At 40.3% G+C, this 23,740-nt stretch overlaps 1 protein-coding gene across 4 annotated transcripts in view; it reads left to right on the top strand.

Annotated features, from left to right (window-relative positions):
- Window positions 1-23,740, top strand: part of LOC117411099 (disheveled-associated activator of morphogenesis 2-like) — a 129,286-nt gene that overhangs the window by 88,673 nt on the left and 16,873 nt on the right. For 3 of the 4 annotated variants that reach the window (XM_034018204.3, XM_034018205.3, XM_059025569.1), the window contains exons 11-24: window positions 2,265-2,403; window positions 5,097-5,155; window positions 6,064-6,248; window positions 6,426-6,716; window positions 10,862-10,969; window positions 11,640-11,669; window positions 12,510-12,619; window positions 15,112-15,196; window positions 16,028-16,134; window positions 18,736-18,824; window positions 19,184-19,352; window positions 20,033-20,140; window positions 20,721-20,781; window positions 21,776-21,907. In XM_034018204.3, the coding sequence (XP_033874095.2) occupies window positions 2,265-2,403; window positions 5,097-5,155; window positions 6,064-6,248; window positions 6,426-6,716; window positions 10,862-10,969; window positions 11,640-11,669; window positions 12,510-12,619; window positions 15,112-15,196; window positions 16,028-16,134; window positions 18,736-18,824; window positions 19,184-19,352; window positions 20,033-20,140; window positions 20,721-20,781; window positions 21,776-21,907 (1,673 nt within the window). The remainder of the gene's footprint in view (window positions 1-2,264; window positions 2,404-5,096; window positions 5,156-6,063; window positions 6,249-6,425; window positions 6,717-10,861; window positions 10,970-11,639; window positions 11,670-12,509; window positions 12,620-15,111; window positions 15,197-16,027; window positions 16,135-18,735; window positions 18,825-19,183; window positions 19,353-20,032; window positions 20,141-20,720; window positions 20,782-21,775; window positions 21,908-23,740) is intronic. The other variant, XM_034018206.3, reaches the window with a different exon arrangement.

A 23,740-nucleotide genomic window follows, 5' to 3' on the forward strand; every position in this document is an offset into this window, starting at 1 on the left:
AGATAGATAGATAGATAGATAGATAGATAGATAGATAGATAGGGGTATTGTAAGGAGAATAAAACAGAAAGTTCTGTGGATTCATTGGGTGGGGGTGCTCAGTGTGGATGTCTGTGTGATTTGGGAACCCCTGCTGTACCAGACTAAGCAAGTTCCTTATTTTTATTCACTCCTTTATCTAAGCACTTTCTTATAAATGTTTACCAGAGTCAATTTGCAAGATCAATTTGCAGTTTTCCCATGCTTTTCCCATATTTTTACTATGCATATATCATAGTTTACTATGGTTTGCCATGCTTTTCATATGCTTTACCATACCTCTCTAGGGTTTACAATGTTGAGAGGAGGGTTCCTGCAAGGTAGGTTCAGCTGGGCGACACTCATTTCACCCAGCACACCCTGCCACTAGCAACTGTCTCACTACTGCTATTCTCGCTAGAGCAGGAAGTAAAGAATGACATGTCTACAAGCTCAGGAAACAAAACTCAACTATAATGGGCTCACCGTCTTCTGTGTAATGTTTCTGTTATGATTGTATTGTACAGGAAAAACACCTGCAACTCTTTTATTTCACTGTGGGCTCATAAGGTACCAACCATGTAAAAGAACAAAAAGAGACTAATAGGACACTCTGGGAGGGGTGTAGATAGTCTGCTGATGCATGGAGACACAGGAGGTATTAGTTGACACGCCATGCAGGTGCACTGATTATTATTATTATTATTATTATTATTATTATTATTATTATTATTATTATTATTATTATTATTATTATTATTATTAATATTATTATTATTATTATTGTTATTTGATTTATTAGTGTTGCACTTCTGTGTTTTTTACTGTTAAGCCCGACTCAAGCCGTCCCAACTCATCTCATCTGAGTATACACAGATTCCGTGATCAGTTGTGCTCAGTTTTGGTTTAACGTCACAGTTGAGTTTTTCCCGACTGGGTGTCGCACACTGCTAAGACTGAATTACTGACCACGACTAGATACTGGTGATTACTGTGTATGCAGATTTAATTAATACTGCCCTCTACACATGCATGGCATTGTATGCTGATTAGACAACCAAAAGTCAGAAGCGCTTAGCCTATTAATTTAGCTATTGACCATTTACACAGTGCAAACGTTTCAGACAGTGTTTGACTTTTTGTATAATTTGTCTACTACACTTTAGTCTGTGGTAAATAAAATCCAACCTGTCGATTTTTATTTGACTTTGGCGTTTTTTGTTTTTTTTTTCTCAGCGTGCGGACCTAGGGGCTTGTGATTTATTGTGAACTATTGGAGATCGACGCACCGGTTACTTCTGTTTTAGCGCAGTAAGAAAATATAGGCTGCCAGTAGATTGATAATAAAAAGGTCAATTAATAATTTACCTTTGATTAGTATACGCCTAAAAAAAAACTATTCAAATGTGCACGTATCTGGTATTTTTGAATTCGGGACAATTCAAGACTAATGTATTTTTACCTATGGAACTAAAGCTGTCAATATTCCGCCATCTTGTATGACACGTTACATGACAAACTACGTCACTTAAACCTGCTTCACCATTGGTTGACACCCTTATGACTAATCGGTCTCAGTCAATCCGCACACAGACAGACTGATCACATCTGAACGAAACTGCGTCTGAAAAAGATTCAACATGTTCAATCTTAAAATCTGAAGACATTCCGACTGAAATCTGCATAATCTTGGTTTTAAGGCCACGCACACTGATACGATTCATCCAAACTCTGTACGGCCAGTTGAGATGAGATGAGTCGGGACGGCTTGAGTTGGGCTGTGTGCGGCGGGCTTTACAATATCAACAATGTTCAAGTTGCTGTCTCTTACACCCGCAGGTGTTTAAATTATAATCCACACAGTTCAAAACAGAAGGAAAAACAAAAAGGAAAATAAACACTGCAAACAAACAAACTACAAAGAAAAGGTGCGGTAAAATCCGCTGCTCATTACCTCCCCTATCTCCGGAGGCCCCGAGGTCATCAAACACTGTACTGTATCCTCCATACTGAGGGTGGCGCTTGCTCCGTTCCCCCACCTTTAACTAGCCCTCACTAGTTTTGTTTTACTGGCTAGACAGTATCGGTTTACCAGTTGCATTAATAATGCTTCTCTTGCTTGATGCCTGACCCACTCAATGCAGAAGTTAACTGTAATTGACTGGTACTCAATTGTAAAGCTACATTAATGTATTGGCGCACACTCCTAGTTCTGACCCGGTGTCGTGTTCCTCTCCCTCTCACAGATAAGCGCAGCACAGGGACCCTGCAGCACTGGCAACTCCTCGACCGCATCTTGCAGCAGATCGTCCTGCAGAACGACAGGGGTGAGGACCCTGATGTGGCCCCCCTCGACAACTTCAACGTGAAGAACATCATCCGCATGTGAGTGGAGGAATCCCAGGCCCAAGCACAGGGTTACAAATCACACTCGCCCTACTGCACTCAGTCCTGGGTTTCAGACCTCCCCTCAGTGAAGTTTATTATTGAAATGATCAGGAACCAGGAGTTTAATGTTAAATAAATCGCTCCTCCTTTCAAGCTGCGTGAACAACTCACTATTAGTAAACCTTCAGCTATGGCCAAAAGTTTTGCATCACCTTATAGAATTAACTCATTTTGCTTCATAAAGTCGAATGAAACCTGCTGAATAATGTTAACATATTCAATTACATACCGCTTTATAGTTTTCCATATACTTAATGAAAAACTGACAAAAATTTAAAAAATTGACATTTTCAAAATCTAACATGAAATACTGTACTACTATTTTGGCTTCCGGTATACTTTTGCAATATTATTTTGTAGTTTCTTTGATTACATGTTGTTAAATAAAATATCAAAATTATGTTATATATATATATATATATATATATATATATATATATATATGTGTGTGATGTCTCAATCCTAAAATTCTAGGTGATGCATTGTACTCAGGTGTGATTTAAGGCCGCCACACACCAGACGCGATATGATTTTTCATTGGGCGACCAGACACTTTTTCAACGATATGACCATACACACCAGAAGCAACACAGAGGCGATGCAAAAGAGCAGAAAACTGCTTGCTCAATAAAACTATAAAGAATTGCTGTTAACAAAACTATGATCAAGACTGGTACATATTCATCAACATGATGTAGTAATTATGAGTGTCTTCTTTGTATATCATTTTCTCTTTAAATAATTGCATCCTGGTGACTTTTTCCAACTCAGAAGTTTAAAACACCTCTCTCGGAATCATGTACATTTGGTACCCCAGATTGTAACCATGAACCTATCCCTCTTGCAACACTGTGCCCCAAGTGGATCTATGCAATACCACTTTGCTCTAAAGAGTAAGAAATACCACATAGTGTAAATATGGTAATTGTTATATGCACCAGAGGCAGAGGGGCAGGTTAATAGTTACACTCTGAGTGTACCAGATGTACTTAGAGTTTTAGACATGATTCTGAGGGGCTGATGTAATGATACGTGCAAAGTGATTTGCGGCTGCAAAACACCCATATTGCGGCCAAATTCGGCGTTTTGCATGCACAAACTGCTTTTAGCGACCGTAAAGTGGGACTTTAGCAGCCACTAAAAATGTGGCGTATTGTAAAGAATGGTTTTGACCTGGCATTCTGCACCCGCTATCAAATTACCACTTTGCCATTATTAGTCCATTTACATTAGATTGAAATGTATTCAAATGAAGAAAAGAGCATGGAATTGGGCGGGGAACTGGAATACTAAGTGGGGGCAAACATTATAATGAGATGTAAGGATTTTGCCTTGCACTTGGGCAATTGTGTTATCGTCTCACTCTGCAGGTCATCCTAGACCTAATAGCTGAATTTTATCTTTTCATCACCTGGTTGACTATCCTTCTGGCAGCACCGAGAGCATTGACTTTCTCCACTATAGAGGACCATATGACCTCTTTAGTAGCGTAACTGATGTTGTCTGAGGCTTTTCCAAATAATTCAATTCTATGCTGAGTGACCTCAGCTGTAAGGACTCTCAGCTCCTCCTCAGAAAACTTTTCTTTTCTGTACGCCAAGAGGACTTTACTGCCCTTCCAAGTTTCTGTGACATATTTTTTTGTTTGGTTTGATTTTCGTGCTCCACAAATATCATACGCTGCCTACTGCTGTCTGTACTCCTAACTCACCTCACCTCTGGGCTGTAAGTTCAGCCGGTAAATAGCCCGATGCACAGGCGGCCCTCATTGCGACCCTCGTTATCATGATTGCAGCCCATTATTTGTGCGTGTTGAGTAATTTGCATTGCTTTAAGCTTACACAGTAATTGCCTGGCCGCAAGGCAATTTGGATTTTGCAGCCACAGTTGTTTGCACTACGCCTATCCTTACATCAGAAAATGGTTTACAAAGTGCACATATACAACAAAAAGGAATATGTTAGTTAACATAACTCTGATATTTCTTACCAATAACATTTGTCAGGGACCCCAACAATCTCTGGAACACAAACTCTCCTAAAGACTGGAGGATGAGATCCAACAATATGTTTTATAGCTCCGTTGCCATAAAAAAGCTTTCATAAAAACAATAAACAGGAACTAAAATTCAAATGCATATTTTATTATAATTTGTTTTATTGTCGTGACAGAATTTGTGGTTACATTTGTCAGTTGTTTTTGTCCATTTTTTGTGACAGAGAAAAGGATTAAAATGAAACAATATGACTTTTAAAATGCTGTACCAAGAAAGCATTCTTGAGTACCATTTCATTTTGAGCCGGAATCTTGTTTTAGTTACTTTCAATTATGGCTTGAGGTTCAGTTTGAGAGCACAGTGAAGGGGGCTCGCTTCCACAGCATTGCACACACTGTGCCTTGGAACAGTGTGATGATGTAGATGACTAAATATGTGGCAGATCCTTTATACGCTATTGTAAATGCCATGTTAAATAGAAAACATTTCTCTGTTTAAAGAAAAAAACATCATATTGATTAAACTGCATTCAGAAAACTGCCCCTTGCCCCTGCCTGAATTTGCCATTAAAGATCATTGGCTTTCAAGTGGGCAGCTATTTTACATGTTTAACACACTTTCAATTTCCCTCCAGGTTAGTTAATGAGAAAGAAGTGAAGCTAGAGAGAGACCGAGCAGAAGCATTTAGAAAAGGTAATTACAGATACTGCATGTCTTTGTGCACATTGTTCTCAGTTACTGTGGGCTGTGCAGCAGCAATTCGGCAGGAAAAAGGAATAGCCAAACATTTGTGTGATGATATTGCCCTGCTCTTTAGAAATGCTTAAACAAACATAATACATTCAATGACAAACGTTTGGACTAGCATTTTTCACAACTCACAGTCGTTAATGATTAATACTTGCAAAATCAGCATACACACATGCCTCTTAATGGGATCATTAAGAGATCCTTCACACTTTACGACTTGTGGGTGGAGACCACACGTCACCCAGTGATAGAAGTATATGAATTAAAACTAATTTCAGGGACAGTGGTGCATCTGGTAAAGGCGCTCCGAGTGGAGTGCAGGATGCGCACTATAGTCTGGAGGTCGTCGGTTCGAGTCCAGTCTATTCCACTGCCGACCATGGACGGGAGTTCCCAGGCGGTGGTGCACAATTGACCGAGTGCCGCCCGGGGGGGCGGGGCTTAGGCCGGCCAGGGTGTCCTTGGCTCACTGCGCACCAGCAACCCCTGTAGACTGGCCGGGCGCCTGCTGGCTTGCCTGTAAGCTGCCCAGGGCTGCATTGTCCACCGACGCTGTAGCTCTGGGTTGGCTTCATGGTGGGCCTGAAGAGTGAAAAGAAGCGGTCGGCTGACGGCACATGCCAAATACAATTGGCCATTTCAAATTGGGAGAAAAATTGGGTAAAATCAATTGGCGACCACTAAATTATTAAAAAATAAAAAATAAAAAAATGAAGAAAAAAAATTCAACATTGATACATTTTTCATTTAATTTATTAAGTTTATTTTAGTATTTCCAAATGTATCACGATTGAGTGTTTAATAGTTCTTTGAGAAGCCTGACTGCCTCTGCCCTCCCCCTCTCCTCCCAGAACACGTGGAGCTGCTGGCCCGTCTGGAGAAGAAGGAGCGGGAGTGCGAGACCAAGACGCAGGAGAAGGACGACATGATGAAGACCCTCAACAAGATGAAGGACAAGCTGCAGAAGGAGTCTGTGGAGCTGAGGCACGCCCGAGAGCAGGTGATAGACCTGTCATCCAGAATCAACGAGCTAGCGGTGAGAGCTGTGTGTGATGGAGCGTGTGTGTGTGTTTGTATGTGTGTGTGAGTTTATAAATGTGTGCATGTGGGTGGGGGGCGGGTACTTCTGTTTGTTGAGAAATAATTATATTTTAATTCCTGCCATTTACTGTAACCATTTAATCTGACTTCTCTTTCTGTTCTCTTCCGGCAGGGTGGCACCATCCCCTTCCCCCTAACCCCTTCTGCCCCCAGCGACCCCTTAGCCCCGCCTTCACCTCCCATGATGGGAGGATTGCCCCCTCCCCCGCCCCCCATGCCTTTCTCCTGTCCGCCGCCCCCTCCTCCCCCTCCCCCTCCCCCCGGGGCTCCTCCTTTCTTCTGCACTGGGGTCCCGCCACTCCCTGGACCCCTTGCCTTCAACAACACCACCAGCCTGAGGAAGAAGTGCATCCCTCAACCATCACACCCCCTCAAGTCCTTCAACTGGTCCAAGCTAGCAGAGGTGAGTGAGTGTGCAGAGCAAATGATCTGTTAGCATATTCCAGGAGAAGCTTCAAAGCACTCTGTGAAACATAACAATATAAGTACTGGAGGAGGCCATTCAGCACTGGTTGATCTTAAAATCTTGTCAAGCTGATTCAGCATCAAAAACACAGCTATGTAACCCATTCCATAGCATCACAACACTACCCTCTGTAGTAGCTGTCTACTGAACTGTCCTTATTACCTACTAATTCACAACATGCACTGACTAAGCAACTACAAATCCACGAGTTTTTTGCCACTGTGTTTAAGTCTCAGCTGTTTATTATAAATAATGGAAAACAATGTGAAGAAAGCCTTAGGCAAATTTTAAGCCGTAGATTATAGAAAAAAACATTTAGGCAGAACGGAGGGCTGTATATGGAGGTGGTGACAATAAAAGCGACAGACTGTAAATAAAATAGACACAGACACTGGTTTTGGGTTTAAAAAGCTGGATACATTTAGTTAGGAGCAAATGAGGTAAAATCATGCCTTGTTTATGAGGCTCACGTAAAACATCACAAGCTTCACATTCTAAAATAGATTCATATACCGTACTAACACCTTTAGTCTGTCAGAACTTCTAATTATCCTACATAATAGAGCGAGGCATTGGGAGGGTTTATATCTCTCTTATTCTGATCAATCAACCCCCGCCCCCCCAAGCCCCCCCAGCAGCCCAACACTGAAAGTTTGTCTGTGCTCTCCTATAAAACCAGGCAGGCGGAGGACAGAGCAAGATAAATAGGAGCCCTGGGACCCTCAGGAATCTGACAAAATATTTTGATAGAGTAAAACACACAACAAAAATCCAGTTACATGGGAGCTTGTAAATAATAGAAACTCTGCATCGCATTAGAGCGATCAGCTCTTCCCCCCTGGTCAGAGGCACATTCTACTGTACCCGAGCAGAGCAGTGTGGTTCAGTGCAGTTCATTGCTGTTCCATCCCATCCTGATATTTTCTTGGCACGAGGAGTGACATTGATGGCAATGACAGAGCCAATGAACTGCATAGCCCAAGAAGTATGTGCAGAACTGAGGCACGGTTTTAATAGCCTGGAAAGAACTCTTATTCAAAGATAAAAACTGTATTGAAAATATAACTACACACGCCATGTTGAGTCATTGGATAAGCCCTAGCCCAGGGGGTACAGCACCCCCTTGAACTACCAAGACAATTTCATACACTGCAGCAACTCACTCTCTTTGGAGGTCTCTATCTAATTGTTAGACTGGTCCAGCCTTGCTTCTGAGAGCTGACATAAGACCCATCTTGACCAAGTTGGTAGGGCTTTCTATTCAAGTGATAGTCCAGGCCTGAACCTGCATGTTTCAGCCAGTACTTGAAGTGTTTGCTGCCAGACTTCCTGATGCACCTTAGCAACCTTTCCAAAGTGTGTTCACAAAGGATAGGATGTTATCAACAACCTTTTAGGCCAGGGGTTTTCAATAAATGTTATTATATATTAGCACTAAACCGCTGTGCATAAATATTTCATTTTTGTTTAGGAGCTCAAAGGTTACAGTCTAGTTTCAAAATTATCATCCACCTGTATGCATGCATGATTTTGATTGAATGGATTTATACTGTGATATTCGGGTGGGCGAAACAGGCAACTGGGGATTCTGCCTGTGGCTCTGCTCACTGTGTTCTGTGCTGCTTATGAACTTTGACGTTTTCAAATCATTGTATAATAGAATACTAATCAGTGAAGCACAATCTTTCTGTATTTTTAAATGCTCCAGTAAACATAAATAATAATCACAATACTCATACTAAAACAAAGTTGTTTTGTTTTATGTATTAGGCGCCACTGTATTTTAGTAACAGCAATAGCGGCTGGTTGAATTTGTTTTCGGTGTTTGGTACACTGTACATCCAGATTATCCTGTGTAGCGTTTCTACAGTAAAAAATGTATGCATTTCTTATTTGCAAAAGAAAACACAAAAATAGTCTATAGAAAGTGCCAAGCCACAGGACAGTTATACTGAGACCCTTTAGATCTATGTTGGCTTTAATAAAAAGTTTATCGCTGTTAGTTATTGTAGTTTTTTCTTGAGGTTAATGTTTTTGACGTTATAAACAATTTAAATGGCACACATAATTATGCTGAGGTGGGAAGCAAATGATAACATGATAAACATTTACAGTGGAGACTATTTTAGATTATTTATAATAATTTTACAGAAGAGAAAGCGAGTATGTGTGTTTCTGGAGAGATTCCCAAAGAGTGTCTTTTGATTCTGTTCATCCAAAGACTTGTAATTCAAAGTTTTAAGAATCACTGTTTGGTATTCTGTCCTAAACCAGCAGTTTGTCCGTCCAAAACTGTTGTGACATAAATTATATATTAAATAAATGGGGAAAATGTATTTGTTAATCACATTTTTTTACCTTTTGTTGCAACTGTGGTCCATTCAGTGGAGTGAAAATTGTAAATGGGTACTTGAGCTTAAAACATCCAAACAGAAGAGGTACAGTTTTTTGGTCGAAACCTGGTGTTTTAGGCAGTTCAAAGCATCTGAGATCATTACCTCTTAATGGCCATCCAGCAATACAATATTTGTAGTATTTTTTGGCGGATGTAATGTCGAAAATATACCATTTCTTAAACTAGAGATATTGTAAAGAGAAGATATCAGCATTAGGGATGGATATGCCATTGCAGTGAATAAGTTAAGGAGGATTGGAGATTATAATCATAGAAGAAATAAATTCACTAGCATGCAGTCCAAGTAGTATGGCTTTCTTGTGTTCAATCTAACATAAGAAGGTGTACCTTTTTAAATGACTGACTAACAGTAATGAACAAGGTTTCAATCATATTTTCCCTGACTTACAGCAGGGGCACAGTTCCACATTAAAAAAATAAATTCCGTCTCCTGCCTACATGATATTTCTAGCCATTCATAGCTCTGTTTAACCGCCCTCAGAGTCCAGAGTGCTTTTGAAACTCTTAACCCCAGAAAGACTAACATGAAAGTGTGGATTAACAAGGTGTTGCTTTGATTTGAAAGCCAAGAGTTTCCAGGGCTTAGCAAAACATGACACAGTGCCTTTCACCCACGCTAACTAAGAAACACTAATGACAAATATTAGTAGCTCTTATGGAGTGAGTCGAGCTGAGGACTGATCATCACTGGATTCACAGGTACCATGGCAACTGAGTTTGGAATGCCTCAACATATAAACACTGCTTTGTACAGTAACTTATTTTCTTAACCTCCTGGTGCACGTACAGTTTCCATTTCTTAAGCCGGTAATGGTAATTTTAACTTTTCCTGGGAGATAAATTATTTATGTAACTAGACACTAATTACAGTACCAAATGTTACATTATAAGAGATCCGTCTGACAGCATGGTAACAGATATACAATATGGGCTTGTATGGAGGGTTGCTGTAAAAACATTGTACAATTGGCACAGTTTTATCAAGGTCTTCTGAACAAAGAGCATTTCCAGCTAACAATTTAGCCAAAGGTTTAGGTGAATAACATTCTCAGTTGCTTGTTACAAGTTTTGTTACGTTATCAGTTGTTGGCTAAAGTTGTCTTGATAACGATCACATATAAATCTTTACTAATACATATATAAATGTGATAGAAATTATGTTATAAATAATGCTATTTATACAGTATTGAAAGATTTAGCATTGCATACTAAGTGTGGTAAACTAGCCCTGCTTCAGGGGCCTCTAACTAAGAGTGCTTTACAATAAAAAAAGGGCAATCAATCCAGCTCAAAAATAAGCTAACTCAAACAAATATGTTACTAAATTTGATTTAAAAGATGTGACTGTGCCAGCATTCCTGATATGACTTGGGACGGAGAATAACAGCTGAAGGCCCTGGTCCCTCCTGGTTTTAAATGACTTCTAGAAACTTTCAAAAGTTAAACATTCACTGATCTTAAGGTGCCACTATGAGCATAACGTGGCAACAATCTAACATGATGTTAAATAAAATATATAAATTATGTTCATATAGTTTTTTTTTTTTTTTGTTTTGTTTTTTTTAATTATGTCTTAATCCTAAAATTCTAGGTGATGCAAAACTTTTGGCCACCTATAACTGTACAGGAATGTCACCTTGGTACCTTCTGTGTCTTCTCCTTTTAGAACAAGATCAGCGGAACCATCTGGCACGAGATCGATGACATGCAGGTCTTCAAGGTTCTAGATCTCGAGGACTTTGAGAAGATGTTCTCAGCCTATCAGAGACAACAGGTGAAAGCAGGTGTTGCCATAGCAACCAAGAGAAAAGCAAACGCTGGTTCTATATACGACACTAACTATATAGGCTGTGTGAACGTGTGAATGTGTAAATCAAATGCTTAAGCAAATTGTATATTGGAGCTAAATAAAATACTTTCATCAGAAAAAAAAACAACAACATTCATCTGCCGTAGTACAATAATAGTTATTACTACTTCCATTGATATAAAAATAAACATGATAATAATGCAAACTTTAACATTCTAAATAATAATTAATAAACAAAACGGACTACTACTATTATGGCTTCCGATAGACTTGTGTGATATCATTTTGGAGTTGCTTTGATTACATGATGTTAAATAAAAGATCTAAATTATGTTCATATTTTTTTTTTTTAAATGATGTCTCCATCCTAAAATTCCAGGTGATGCAAAACATTTGGCCATTGCTATACATGTACTAGAATGATTTTTAAATTGACTGATGATTTAGCATCATAAGGTCTTTCTCTTTTTAATGGCTTCAGTAGTTGCAGCAGAGCTGTGGCATGCTTTCATGCTTTAATAGCATCTCCTTACAGTCAGCTGAAGTCCTGCTAATCTAATCTCTTCTGCTTGAGGTAATAATTCAGCATGTTCTTTTAATTTTTTTTTCTATTTGCCTGCGACTGCCTGGGCAGGATCTGCTCACTAACCCCTCCTTCAGACAGGTGAGTGAATTGCATCATACCGACAATCTGGCTCTGGAGTTTATCATTCATGCTGACCCCATCTTGGCCCCATTGTACTGCGTGACAGTGAACAATCTGAACATTTAGTCAGCAAATACAGCTTTTGTAAAATGTTCAGTAGTAAATGAAGGGACAGAAACACCAATTACAGTTCTAAAATGAATACAAGCCCCTAAATGGGAGTTGTTTATTTCTGGTTTGGTAAACTTTATTGGGTGAATTCTTTCTTTCTGACAATTTGTAGTAAATAGGTTTGAGAATCTAGCCTTTAGTTTCTTCTAGGTTTTACCTTCTGATTGTGTTTAAATATTTCATAAGAAACAAGTAAAGCGGTCAAACATTTCAGCAAATGCCATTTTATTATGGAAGCTTCTTGCTTATGTCACAGTGTATGATGAAATCAGGATGGGGTTTTCTTTAACCAAATGTGTTCCCATTATATGACAGAATTGTGCATGTACTGTATGTAAAATCATGTGTGTGGCTTCTGTAAATATGTCCCGAATGCGAAATCCACAAAATTAGGTTGCGGCAGACATTTCCTGTTTTACAGTACTGTAGTATAACCAATATTATATTTTTTTCTGGTAAAACTATAAGAAACTAAGTCATGTTTCCCGCCAGTGCATTCTTCATTGCACAGTGTACACTGAAGAAGACACCAGCCAAAACATGTATTTGTCTACTTGACATAGTTTCTTCTAGTATTACCTTAGATTTCTGTTTTGAAGTTATGGATAGTTTAGCGTTCCTGCTGCAGGCTGAGCTCTGTGCTCCACACCAGTTGCATACTCTGATCGCTGTCCTGTGTTGTTACAGCAAAAGGAGATGGGCTCCATGGACGAGCTTTACCTGACCACCCGGAAGGTCAAGGAGCTGTCTGTCATCGATGGGCGCCGAGCCCAGAACTGCGTCATCCTGCTCTCCAAGTATGTACAGTACCTGGCAGGTGTACACTCCGAACAGGGATGATTGTACCAGTTGTTCTGGCTGTTTTTAAGAGCTATTATAACCATTTTTAAAAAGAACCATATTATTAAGATGAATATTTGAAAAGTCACTCTATATTTTCGGTGGGGTTTGCCGTATCTCTTTTTAAAATAAAGAATACAACTTCCTGGAAGGTACAGTACTGTAACATTTCTACAGGTGAAAATAAATACATAGACTCTCAAATAGCTTATGACAAAATCTAAAAGGCACAAAGCCAACTTGAAACTCCCTTGTCTATTTGAATGAATGTCAGAATTTCCTTTATTAATCTTACTATGTTTATTTATTTAAGTGAACTGTGATTTTACTCACTGAGACCAAGGTCTCACAAAGCACGTTTCAGAGCAGATCAACATAAAATACACTTTACAAACAATACACACTGTACACAAAGACTTTTCTTGTGCTGGGAAATAGAATGCTTTAAAGTGAAGATAGCATCTGATTTCATAATGAAAACCCCAACATAAGAACATCATAAACTTTTACGAACCAAAAGAGGCCATTCCTAGTAGCTGATTGATCTCAAACATTGATACGTTAGGATTTGATTCAGCATCAACGTGGCTCTGTAATCCATTCCATACCCTCACCACTCTCTAAAGAACAATATCCATTGAAATAATACAAGGAACAATTGTGACAGCCTGGGTTTTGCCATTGATCAATAACCCAGTCAGAGGGTGGATCTCTCTCAGGAGGCTGTAACAAACTGCAATGTCAGTGTAAAGTCAAAGGCTATTCTTCTTAAAGATCAGCCTGTGGATCTTGTGGACCATCCAGTATCTCTGACTCCCCTGCACGAAGACCCCATGCAAGGTGTTTAATGAGCATGGGTTGTGAAAATAATTGTGTTTTTTAACAGAGGTTTTAGTTTTACAATGTTGTATTTATTATGTTCTTCCCTATTTCTCAAGATTGCATCAAGATTGTTTTGGCCGCCTTGTTTTTAACAGAGTTACACCCATTGAAGTTACAAAACTTGAAATAAGCTTTGGAGTAAAAGGCTTTGTGAATGTGTCTTTCACAAAGTGTAGACACATTCACAGAGAGAGTGTAGCCTCTGAGGCAGCAGTGTGTGTGTGTGTGTGTGTGTGTGTGTGTGTGTGTGAGTGAGGGGAGTGTAATGTCTGAGGCAGCAGTGTGTGTGTGTGTGTGTAAGAGTGAGGGGAGTGTAGTGTCTGAGGCAGCACTGTGTGTGTGTGTGTGTGTTTGTGTATGTGTGTGTGTGTGTGAGGGGAGTGTAGTGTCTGAGGCAGCAGTGTGTGTGTGTGTGTTTGTGTGTGTGTGTGTGTGAGGGGAGTGTAGTGTCTGAGGTAGCACTGTGTGTGTGTGTGCGTGCGTGTGTGTGTGTGTGTGTGTGGCAAAGTGGTAATTAGTAGCAGGTGTATAGCAGGTGTGGTGCGGATGCAGTAATCCCAAGAACAAACAGACAACAAAGGGTGAAATGGTTGATTTAATGATTATTAATCCAATGGTCTGTTGACCAGTCAGCAAATAATAATGAACTGGCAATACACAACAATGTGTATTGCACAGTAGTGAAAAAGGGTTGCAGTCCCGTAAATAATAAGCACAATACTAACACACACAATTAAACACACACACGATCACAAGTCCAAAGTGAGTGCTCTCAGTGCTTGTGGTGAAGTGCAATATAATACGTGCTATACTTGTGAACAAGTGCTGATAACAGTGTTAATCGTGACGGTAGTGCAGTGTTGATCCAGTTTTGTGCTGGCTCTTGACGACAGCTCCAGATTCGTGTTTAGCCGTCTAGTGCTATATAACAAAAACACAGACAGTTACTAAACAGACACGAACATACAAACAAAACACTCACAAGTATTTTCCCATACGCTTTCTCTGCGTCTCACACGGTCCTTCCAGTCTCTCAATAAAAACCAAGCGAAGGAAAAGATTTACAATTCTCCGGCCCCTTTATGCGATTATGCATGACCCCTTGGTAAACGATTGCAGCTGCTACCTCGTTTACCTTCCGGGTTAATACGTTCCTGCAACGAGTCTTGCCTTCTTCCAGGCTGACTGACTTCCCGACCCAGGAAATTAACTGTCAGGCCAACCCGTCCAAAGCCTTTCCTTTTCGCTACTTAGCGCCCTCACAGGTCAGGAGGGAGATTTACAACCAGAACTCATTAGATTTCTGTCACAGTGTGTGTGAGGGGAGTGTAGTGTCTGAGGCAGCAGTGTGTGTGTGTGTGTGTGTGTGTGAGGGGAGTGTAGTGTCTGAGGCAGCAGTGTGTGTGTGTGTGTGTGTGTGTGTGATGGGAGTGTAGTGTCTGAGGCAGCAGTGTGTGTGTGTGTGGGGGGGGGGGGGGGGGGGAGTGTAGTGTTTGAGGCAGCAGTGTGTGGTGGTTTGAGGGTTTCAGTGATGATGTTGTAACTCCAGTTTTTAATTCCCTCCCAGATTGAAGCTCTCCAACGAGGAGATCAGAAGAGCCATCTTAGAAATGGATGAGCAGGAGGACCTTGCCAAAGACATGCTGGAACAGGTAATGCAATATCTAAGTTTGTTTGTTTGTTATTATTATTATTTATTTCTTAGCAGGCGCCCTTATCCATGGCGACTTACAATTGTTACAAGATATCACATTATTTTTACATACAATGACATTATTTTTTTACACATTATTTTTACATACAATTACACATTTACACAGTTGGGTTGTTACTGGAGCAATCTAGGTAAAGTACCTTGCTCAAGGGTACAGCAGCAGTGTCCCCCATCTGGGATTGAACCCACAACCCTCTGATCAAGAGTCCAGAGCCCTAACCACTACTCCACAGTGCTGCACTACTTGTTTGTTTTTAATGTAAAATACATTCATGTCTATCTGTGGTTCTCTGCATTGGTGTGGATACAGTTGTTGTTGTTTGTACAAGTTGCACGTAATTAAAACCTGGGATCCTTTTGTGTGAAGGATACTGAAATCCTGGTACACCTAGAAAAGTTTATCTCAGGGTCTGGAGATGGATCACGAAAAGCATGAAGGTGTAAGAAATGCCTGCAGTTTTCTTCAAACTAGGCCCACCTGTATCTGTGGATAACGGTCTTGGTTGCTATCCCATATTGCAGGCACAACTGTATGTTACCTAATATTTAGATACAGTAGAAACCTTGCCTGCCCCATCACCAGATCTCAGTGAGAATCTGTGGGATGATCTTGTGAAATGAGAAAGTTAGATACTAGCAGACACTATCTAGTTAGTTATAGCAGCAGATGAGTGGCCAACTTGCTGCTTATGATGAGCACATTAAGAGCTCTTTTGATAGGAAAGGAATGATTTTTTCAATTGTCTCATTGGTCTCTTCCTGCTTGCAGCTGCTGAAGTTTGTTCCTGAGAAGAGCGATATCGACCTCCTGGAAGAGCACAAGCACGAAATTGAGCGCATGGCCAGAGCTGACCGCTTCCTCTTTGAGATGAGCAGGTGAGGCTGCCCGGAGACCCAGGGCCCAGGGCCACACAACTCAGGAAATGAGACTCCCATTGCATTGTGCCTTGAGCTGTTCCAGGGCTTACTGTGAGCTTAATAATACTCCCATTGCAGTGATGTTTGAGCCAGTCCACCTGAGCTTTTACTTTGTTTATAAGAAGAAAATGACAAGAAACAGTAAAACCTGCAATGGCTCCAACTCCTATGAAATGGGGGCCTATTTGTACAGTTTATACTGGTGACATCAACGAGCAAAGTCCATATATCTTGACACTCTCACTCTCTTTTTTATCTCCAAAACAACTGGGTGGGACAATCTTTATTTTCTTTATAAGCATTCTGTGCTTATTTATCAATAATAATAATACTAATGTATATTTATCCCATGGGATTAAATCATGATATAAATGTTGACCCAGATATAGTGTAGTGGGTTATATTTAGCAACAGCTTGATATAGATGTCTGTAACATGAAAAAGTATATGAGCATATGGTTTAGATTTTAAGGAGATGAGGGACTATTAAAACTGCTGTCCACTGCTCGAAATAAATAAAACAAAGTACTGCAGGGTCAAAAACCACATCTGATACAATTTAAAGATTGTTAATCGCAGCCTTTTAAGACTGCATGTGATGTATTATTATTAAATCATTTAGGAAGGGGTCGCCCTTCTCTGTGAGAGCTAGTTGCGATCAGTCTGTTTATGGTGGGTCATCAGGAAAAATTGGGGGAATCAGGGCCCCTTGATGACCAAATACCCCAAACGGTATAAAACTTGGTATTGGCATTTCTTTTTATAGTTCATGTTGACCAGCCTAACTGGCTGAGGTAATGGCAGCTACAGACATGCTCAAATTTGTTGGTACCCCTCCACAAAAAACGAAGAATGCACAATTTTCTCTGAAATAACTTGAAACTGACAAAAGTAATTGGCATCCACCATTGTTTATTCCATATTTAATAGAAATCAGACTTTGCTTTTGATTTTTTATTCAACATAATATTGTAAATAAGAAAACAAATGAAAATGGCATGGACAAAAATTATGGGACCGCTAACCTAATATTTTGTTGCACAACCTTTAGAGGCAATCACTGCAATCAAACGTTTTCTGTAGCTCTCAATGAGACTTCTGCACCTGTTAACAGGTAGTTTGGCACACTTTTCCTGAGCAAACTGCTCCAGCTGTCTCAAGTTTGATGGGTGCCTTCTCCAGACTGCAAGTTTCAGCTCTTTCCATAGATGTTCGATAGGATTCAGATCAGGACTCATAGAAGGCCACTTCAGAATAGTCCAATGTTTTGTTCTTATCCATTCTTGGGTGCTTTTAGCTGTGTGTTTTGGGTCATTATCCTGTTGGAGGACCCATGACCTGCGACTGAGACAGAGCTTTCTGACACTGGGCAGTACGTTTTGCTCCAGAATGCCTTGATAGTCTTGAGATTTCATTGTGCCCTGCACAGATTCAAGGCACCCTGTGCCAGGCGCAGCAAAGCAGCCCCAAAACATAACCGAGCCTCCTCCATGTTTCACTGTAGGTATGGTGTTCTTTTCTTTGAAAGCTTCATTTTTTCGTCTGTGAACATAGAGCTGATGTGACTTGCCAAAAAACTCCAGTTTTGACTCATCTGTCCAAAGGACATTCTCCCAGAAGGATTGTCGCTTGTCAATATGCATTTTAGCAAATTCCAGTCTGGCTTTTTTATGTTTTTCTTTCAAAAGTGGAGTCCTCCTGGTTCTTCTTCCATGGAGCCCACTTTCGCTCAAAAAGCGACGGATGGTGCGATCAGAAACTGACGTACCTTCACCTTGGAGTTCAGCTTGTATCTCTTTGGCAGTTAGCCTTGGTTCTTTTTCTACCATTCGCACTATCCTTCTGTTCACTCTGGGGTCGATTTTCCTCTTGCGGCCGCGCCCAGGGAGGTTGGCTACAGTTCCATGGACCTTAAATTTCTTAATAATATTTGCAACTGTTGTCACAGGAACATCAAGCTGCTTGGAGATGGTCTTGTAGCCTTTACCTTTACCATGCTTGTCTATTATTTTCTTTCTGATCTCCTCAGACAACTCTCTCCTTTGCTTTCTCTGGTCCATGTTCAGTGTGGTGCACACAATGATACCAAACAGCACAGTGACTACTTTTCTCCATTTAAATAGGCTGAATGACTGATTACAAGATTGGAGACATGTGTGATACTAATTAAAGAAACTAATTAGTTTGAAATATCACTATAAGCCAATTATTTATGATCTTTTCTAAGAGGTACCAACAAATGTGTCCAGGCCATTTTAGAATATCTTTGTAGAATAAGCAATAATTCATCTCTTTTCACAGTTTCTTTGCTTTATTCTATGACATACCAAAGGCATGTAAGTATACATGATAAAATAGCTTTTAATTTCATCACTTTTCAGGAGGAATGAAGTATTATTTCAATGAGCTGTAAGGGTACCAACAAATTTGAGAACTTTGTCTATTTGTTACCTATCCAACATACTGGGCCTGCAGGTACTGAAGACATTCTCTGAGCTATGAAAGCCATTGAGATCATTTTTGTGTTCCCTGTTCCCTCTGACATTCACGTCTTCTCAGGATTGACCATTACCAGCAGAGGCTACAGGCCCTGTTTTTCAAGAAGAAGTTTGCTGAGCGTCTTGCTGAAGTCAAGCCCAAGGTGGAAGGTAAGAAAGAGGGAGCGAAAGTGAGTCAGAGATAGAGAAGGGAGAGGTGGAGGGAGAGGGGCCTGTATTCTTAGTCATTGCAGTACAATTCTATTTTTCCAGCTCTCTAAAGCCTGTTTTTGTAGTTTTCAAACCATGTGTTTATTATTCATGATTCCAGCAATACCATGATTCCAGCAATATGAAAAGGTGGTTTGATAACTGGTCTTTTTATATTTGGAGACTATTTCTTTCAAAGTTAAATGATTGCTGCAGACATCTAAGGTAATATGTCTGAATTCATAGTTTTAGTTTTGTTGCACATACCTCCCCCCTTGTGATATATATCTAGTTGTGAAAATTGTACTGTCCTTCCGCAGCGATCCTGACCGCCTCGCGGGAGGTCATTCACAGTAAGAGGCTGAAGCAAGTCTTGGAGGTGGTGCTGGCATTTGGAAACTTCATGAACAAGGGCCAGAGAGGCAACGCCTATGGCTTCAAGATCTACAGCCTTAACAAAATCGCTGACACCAAGTCCAGTATAGACAAGTACGGGGATTCACGTGTTCACTTCTGGTACTGGTGATTGAGAGGGACCATGGTATTATTAGATACAGATACAGCATGAATATTATATTATTATCAGCACCTAGCCTCTCCTCTGGCATAGCATAGAGGGGTGAGCTGAGCCACCTAGTAAAGCAGAGATAGACTGGTGGAACTGGCAGGGCAAGAGAGTAAAGGCTTCAGACAGTTGGTTCCAAGGGATATTATTTATTTACGTGTACAGGTACAATATGTACTATGTTGATTAACCCTTTCACTCCTGGCAGGACCTCACGGTCCCACCTCATCTTTACACTGTATATTAACATTCAGAATCATGTTGGAACCTCACAGGACTCCTAGGTCCCAGTCTGAGGTAGTCCTTCAGCTCGACAAAAATAATTCAGGACTAAAAGGGTTAATGTAGATGACTGTAAAAACAATGTATGGTCCCTAGCATCTCAGTATAATAATAATAAAAGTTTAGCAAAGTGTAGTAAAGCAGAGGGAACGCACAATTCATGTATGGTAAAACATTGGAAAGCTTGGTAAAACTTTGGTAAAGCATGGTTGACCACTGGGTCTGTATTAAATAATGTTATGATAGTTTTGCTGTAGCCTGTTTTTTCCTTGATTTAATGGTTTTGCATTAAGAATAACTGTGTTTATTTCCTCCTGTCCAGGAATATCACCATGTTGCACTATTTGATAATGGTCTTTGAAAAGAGTTACCCTGATATCCTCAATATACAGCAAGACCTACAGAGGCTTCCAGAAGCTGCTAAAGTCAAGTGAGTTCAAACTGGGCTTGCTTTTGCTAGTTTGTTTATTTTGTTATTAAAGGGATGAATACATGAATAATGGATATATAGACTTGCTATGGTGTCACTGACTTTGGAACAGAATGACTCGGGTAGAACATTTATTGTCCCTTTAATTCCACTACTTACTTAATAAATACCTTGATATCCCTGAACAGCTAATCATCTCATCTTTAAATATATGCCAAAGAATTCAATGATCAAGCCCAAAATGTAATTCATTTTTAGGAATGTACAACGACTAGGGTGGGACTTTTATTGTCCAGTTTCCCACTCAGTCCCACAGGTCCAGTGGTGCCTCAAATATTACCAATTTACTACCAATGCAGAATGACTGTGGGACAATTGCTCTTCATTTTACCCCAAAACATGTGACTGCCAACACCTGTACAAAATTCAGTGTGATAGCATTGTGGTCAACCACCATTGGTACCAAATGATAGTCAGAAGAATTGGAACATTATATATATATATATATATATATATATATATATATATATATATATATATATATATATATATATCTACTGTCCACTGGTTCTGTCCCCAGCCTGGCTGAACTGGAGAAGGAGGTTTACCACATTAAGAGCGGCCTGAAGGATCTTGAAGTGGTGAGTAGCCTCTTCTTATAAGAACCATTACTGAGCCAACCCTGAGTTTCCCACAGTAAAAACATAACAAAGTTTGATAAAGCATAGTGAGAGCATGTTAAAGTATAGGTAAGCATTGTAAAGCTCAGAGAGGTATGGTAAAGTATATTAATAAACATGGCAAACCATGGTAAACTGTGGTGAATGCATAGTAAAACCGTGGGAAAAGCATAGGAAAACTGCAAATTTACTGTGATAAATGTTTACAAGGGAACACACAGCCAGGCTCCCTTTGAAGGATGTGTGTGTTTGATGAACAACTACCCCCAGGCTGACATTATGAGTGGTAATGACTCCCAATGACTTTGTAAATCCATCTGAGCTCAAAGATCGTGCACTAGTAGGTCGCTTAGATACATGGGAGCTGTCAATGAGGACAGCCGAGCTGCAGCACATAGAAGCCGGTAATTGAAACTAATGAAGTAGCTAATTCACACTTCCTTTTTTGCCAGAAACATCTGGGATTAACCCCAGTGAATGCACCAGAGCAGCTCCTGTAGCAAAATGTGCGGAACCTATTGTTGTGTGTTACTGTGTTCCTGGGCGGGGGCATTAGGCGTGTCTCGGCTCCAACAGGACATGAGCAAGAACAGAGTAGAAAGAAAGGCAGCAAAGAGTCCTGAGTAATAAAATCTAAGTTGTTTTGTTTCACATCTGGATTTGTGTCGACTTCTTATGCCGGGGAACACATCAAGCTTTAAACAGCTCCCTCATGTACTGGATGTGCTGCGGGTGATGATAGATAGATCAGCTCCAGGGTATCCCCAATCTAAACAACACAGCGGCCCCATACAACATGCAGGACTGCTGATTACTGTATATCCACATTAACCCAAATCACTTGCACACAACTCCCAAATACACCATGATATACACTTTATTAGGACCTGTACCTACTATCATGATGAACTTCTGTATTGTACTCTTTAAAGAGCCCTCTGTCTGCTGTTTTTAGGAGCTGGAGTACCAGAAGAGCAGCGAACCGGAGAGAGGCGACAAGTTTGTGCCGGTGGTGAGAAACTTCATCACGGTGGCCAGTTTCAGCTTCTCTGAGCTGGAGGATCAACTGGGCGAGGCCAAGGACAAGGTAACGACTGATATACTGGGCCGGTGATCATGTGACAAGCCTTGTAGATCAGTTATTATGCATAGAACAGCAGTAGAACTACCTAACAACATTATCTCTGTAGTGTGAATGTTCTAGTGATTGTCATGCCAGTACGCACATGATTTCCCACACCGTTCAGTCCTGTATGCTGTAATTTTCAGAATATAAAACCCTACCCCTTTACAAATATTTTTATGTGGGTATTATACTGCATTAATAGTATAATATATAGTCTATATTGTATACTATGGTGTTTTTGATGGGGTATTATATAAGAGGCGCATGTTATATAACAGATGTGAAGAGTCTGCATTATATGAAAATGATGGTGCATAATCCTACTTGGTAGTTTACACTTAAATGGCTCTAGATTACTTGACTACTGGTCTAGAGAAGTAAGTGTGGTGAATGAGCCATGCTACGGTGTACTGCAGTGTATTTAATGATCTAAACATCGGCGGACCTGACATTTATAAACCTGCTGTTTTGTGGATATCACTTCACTGCTTTCAGTGATGTTAAAAAGGGGATCAATTAATCACCTGAAGACAAGGAACATGAGAGAGGACGAGATACTTCTGCGCTCATTATTGCTTCAGATAATGTTTAATTTTTTTCGTATTCGAACCACGTCTTTTGGATCTATTCTCTATCAAACGGTCCACTCAGCATTACTATCAGCCTGTGAGAACTCTGCCAAGCACATACACTGCCAAGTAATAAGAAACTGAGAGAGAAAGAAATAAAAGAGAGACAGGACCTCTGTATGTAGCTGCTCTCTGCTAATGACTAAAACATCCCAGGGAAACCAGTCTGTTTGTTTTACCTTTTTGTTTCGTCAGATGTATTCCTTTTGAGCGGCTGCCCAATGCTTTGGCTCAATCACTCTCTTGCTTGGAAACATGAAAGGAAGCAGTGATGAATTAATCTTTTCCTTTGCCCTGTCTCCACCCACCCACAGTTTCATGGAAACTGTGAGGGTGTGGCCTGCGGGGTCTCAATGACCCAGTGTGAGGGAAGACAAAGCTCTGACTTGAGGGGTAAGCTGTGGGTGGGGGGCCGAAGTCTTTAGTGCTGACGAGAGAGTGGACTGACATCACAGTGGCATCCTTCTGGGGTTTTTTTTGAAGGATGGTGGTTCTCATAAAAGTCCAGTTAAGCGTCACTGGAAACCGCAGCTTGCTGTTGAAGATTTGATGACAAAAGAGCCACTGTCCCCTCTACGTAGGAACTGTTCCCTTTTAAAAACAAATTTGAAACATTCAAATAAAAATTTAAAACCTAGAAGGGCAAATTAATGATTAATCTTAAACCCAAACCCATTAAAACCTCATGAAATGTGTGGACTGGTTCATTCTAGCGCTCAGTTTAGAGAACGACATGGCCTGGACACTTTATAAGTACACTAGATTCCACAAGGTTCCTGTTGGGCTATTACTTGAAAATAGGGATGCACCGAATCCAGGATTCGGTTTCGGATACTAAGGATTCGGTGAACTCAATCCGAATCCTATATATCCGCCCAGATGCACATCCAATTTAATACATCCCTCCAATGTGTGCAGTTCTTTAAATAAAAGACACAAATCCGGTATTGAACGTAACTTTTGTATTTAATAGCAAGAACACGTTTGAACTCTGTCGCATCTCTCGACTCTCTAAATTACTGGTGGCGCACACACTAAACACACACAGCTGCTGAATGCAAACATACCCCCGTATGCAACAGCACATTCACATCACACTTTTCATGGAGTAAAGTTATTATTATTATTATTTATTATGCAGTAAACATGTAATATATAGTATTGG

The sequence above is a fragment of the Acipenser ruthenus genome, chromosome 6 (assembly GCF_902713425.1).
Source record: "Acipenser ruthenus chromosome 6, fAciRut3.2 maternal haplotype, whole genome shotgun sequence".
Taxonomy (NCBI): domain Eukaryota; kingdom Metazoa; phylum Chordata; class Actinopteri; order Acipenseriformes; family Acipenseridae; genus Acipenser; species Acipenser ruthenus.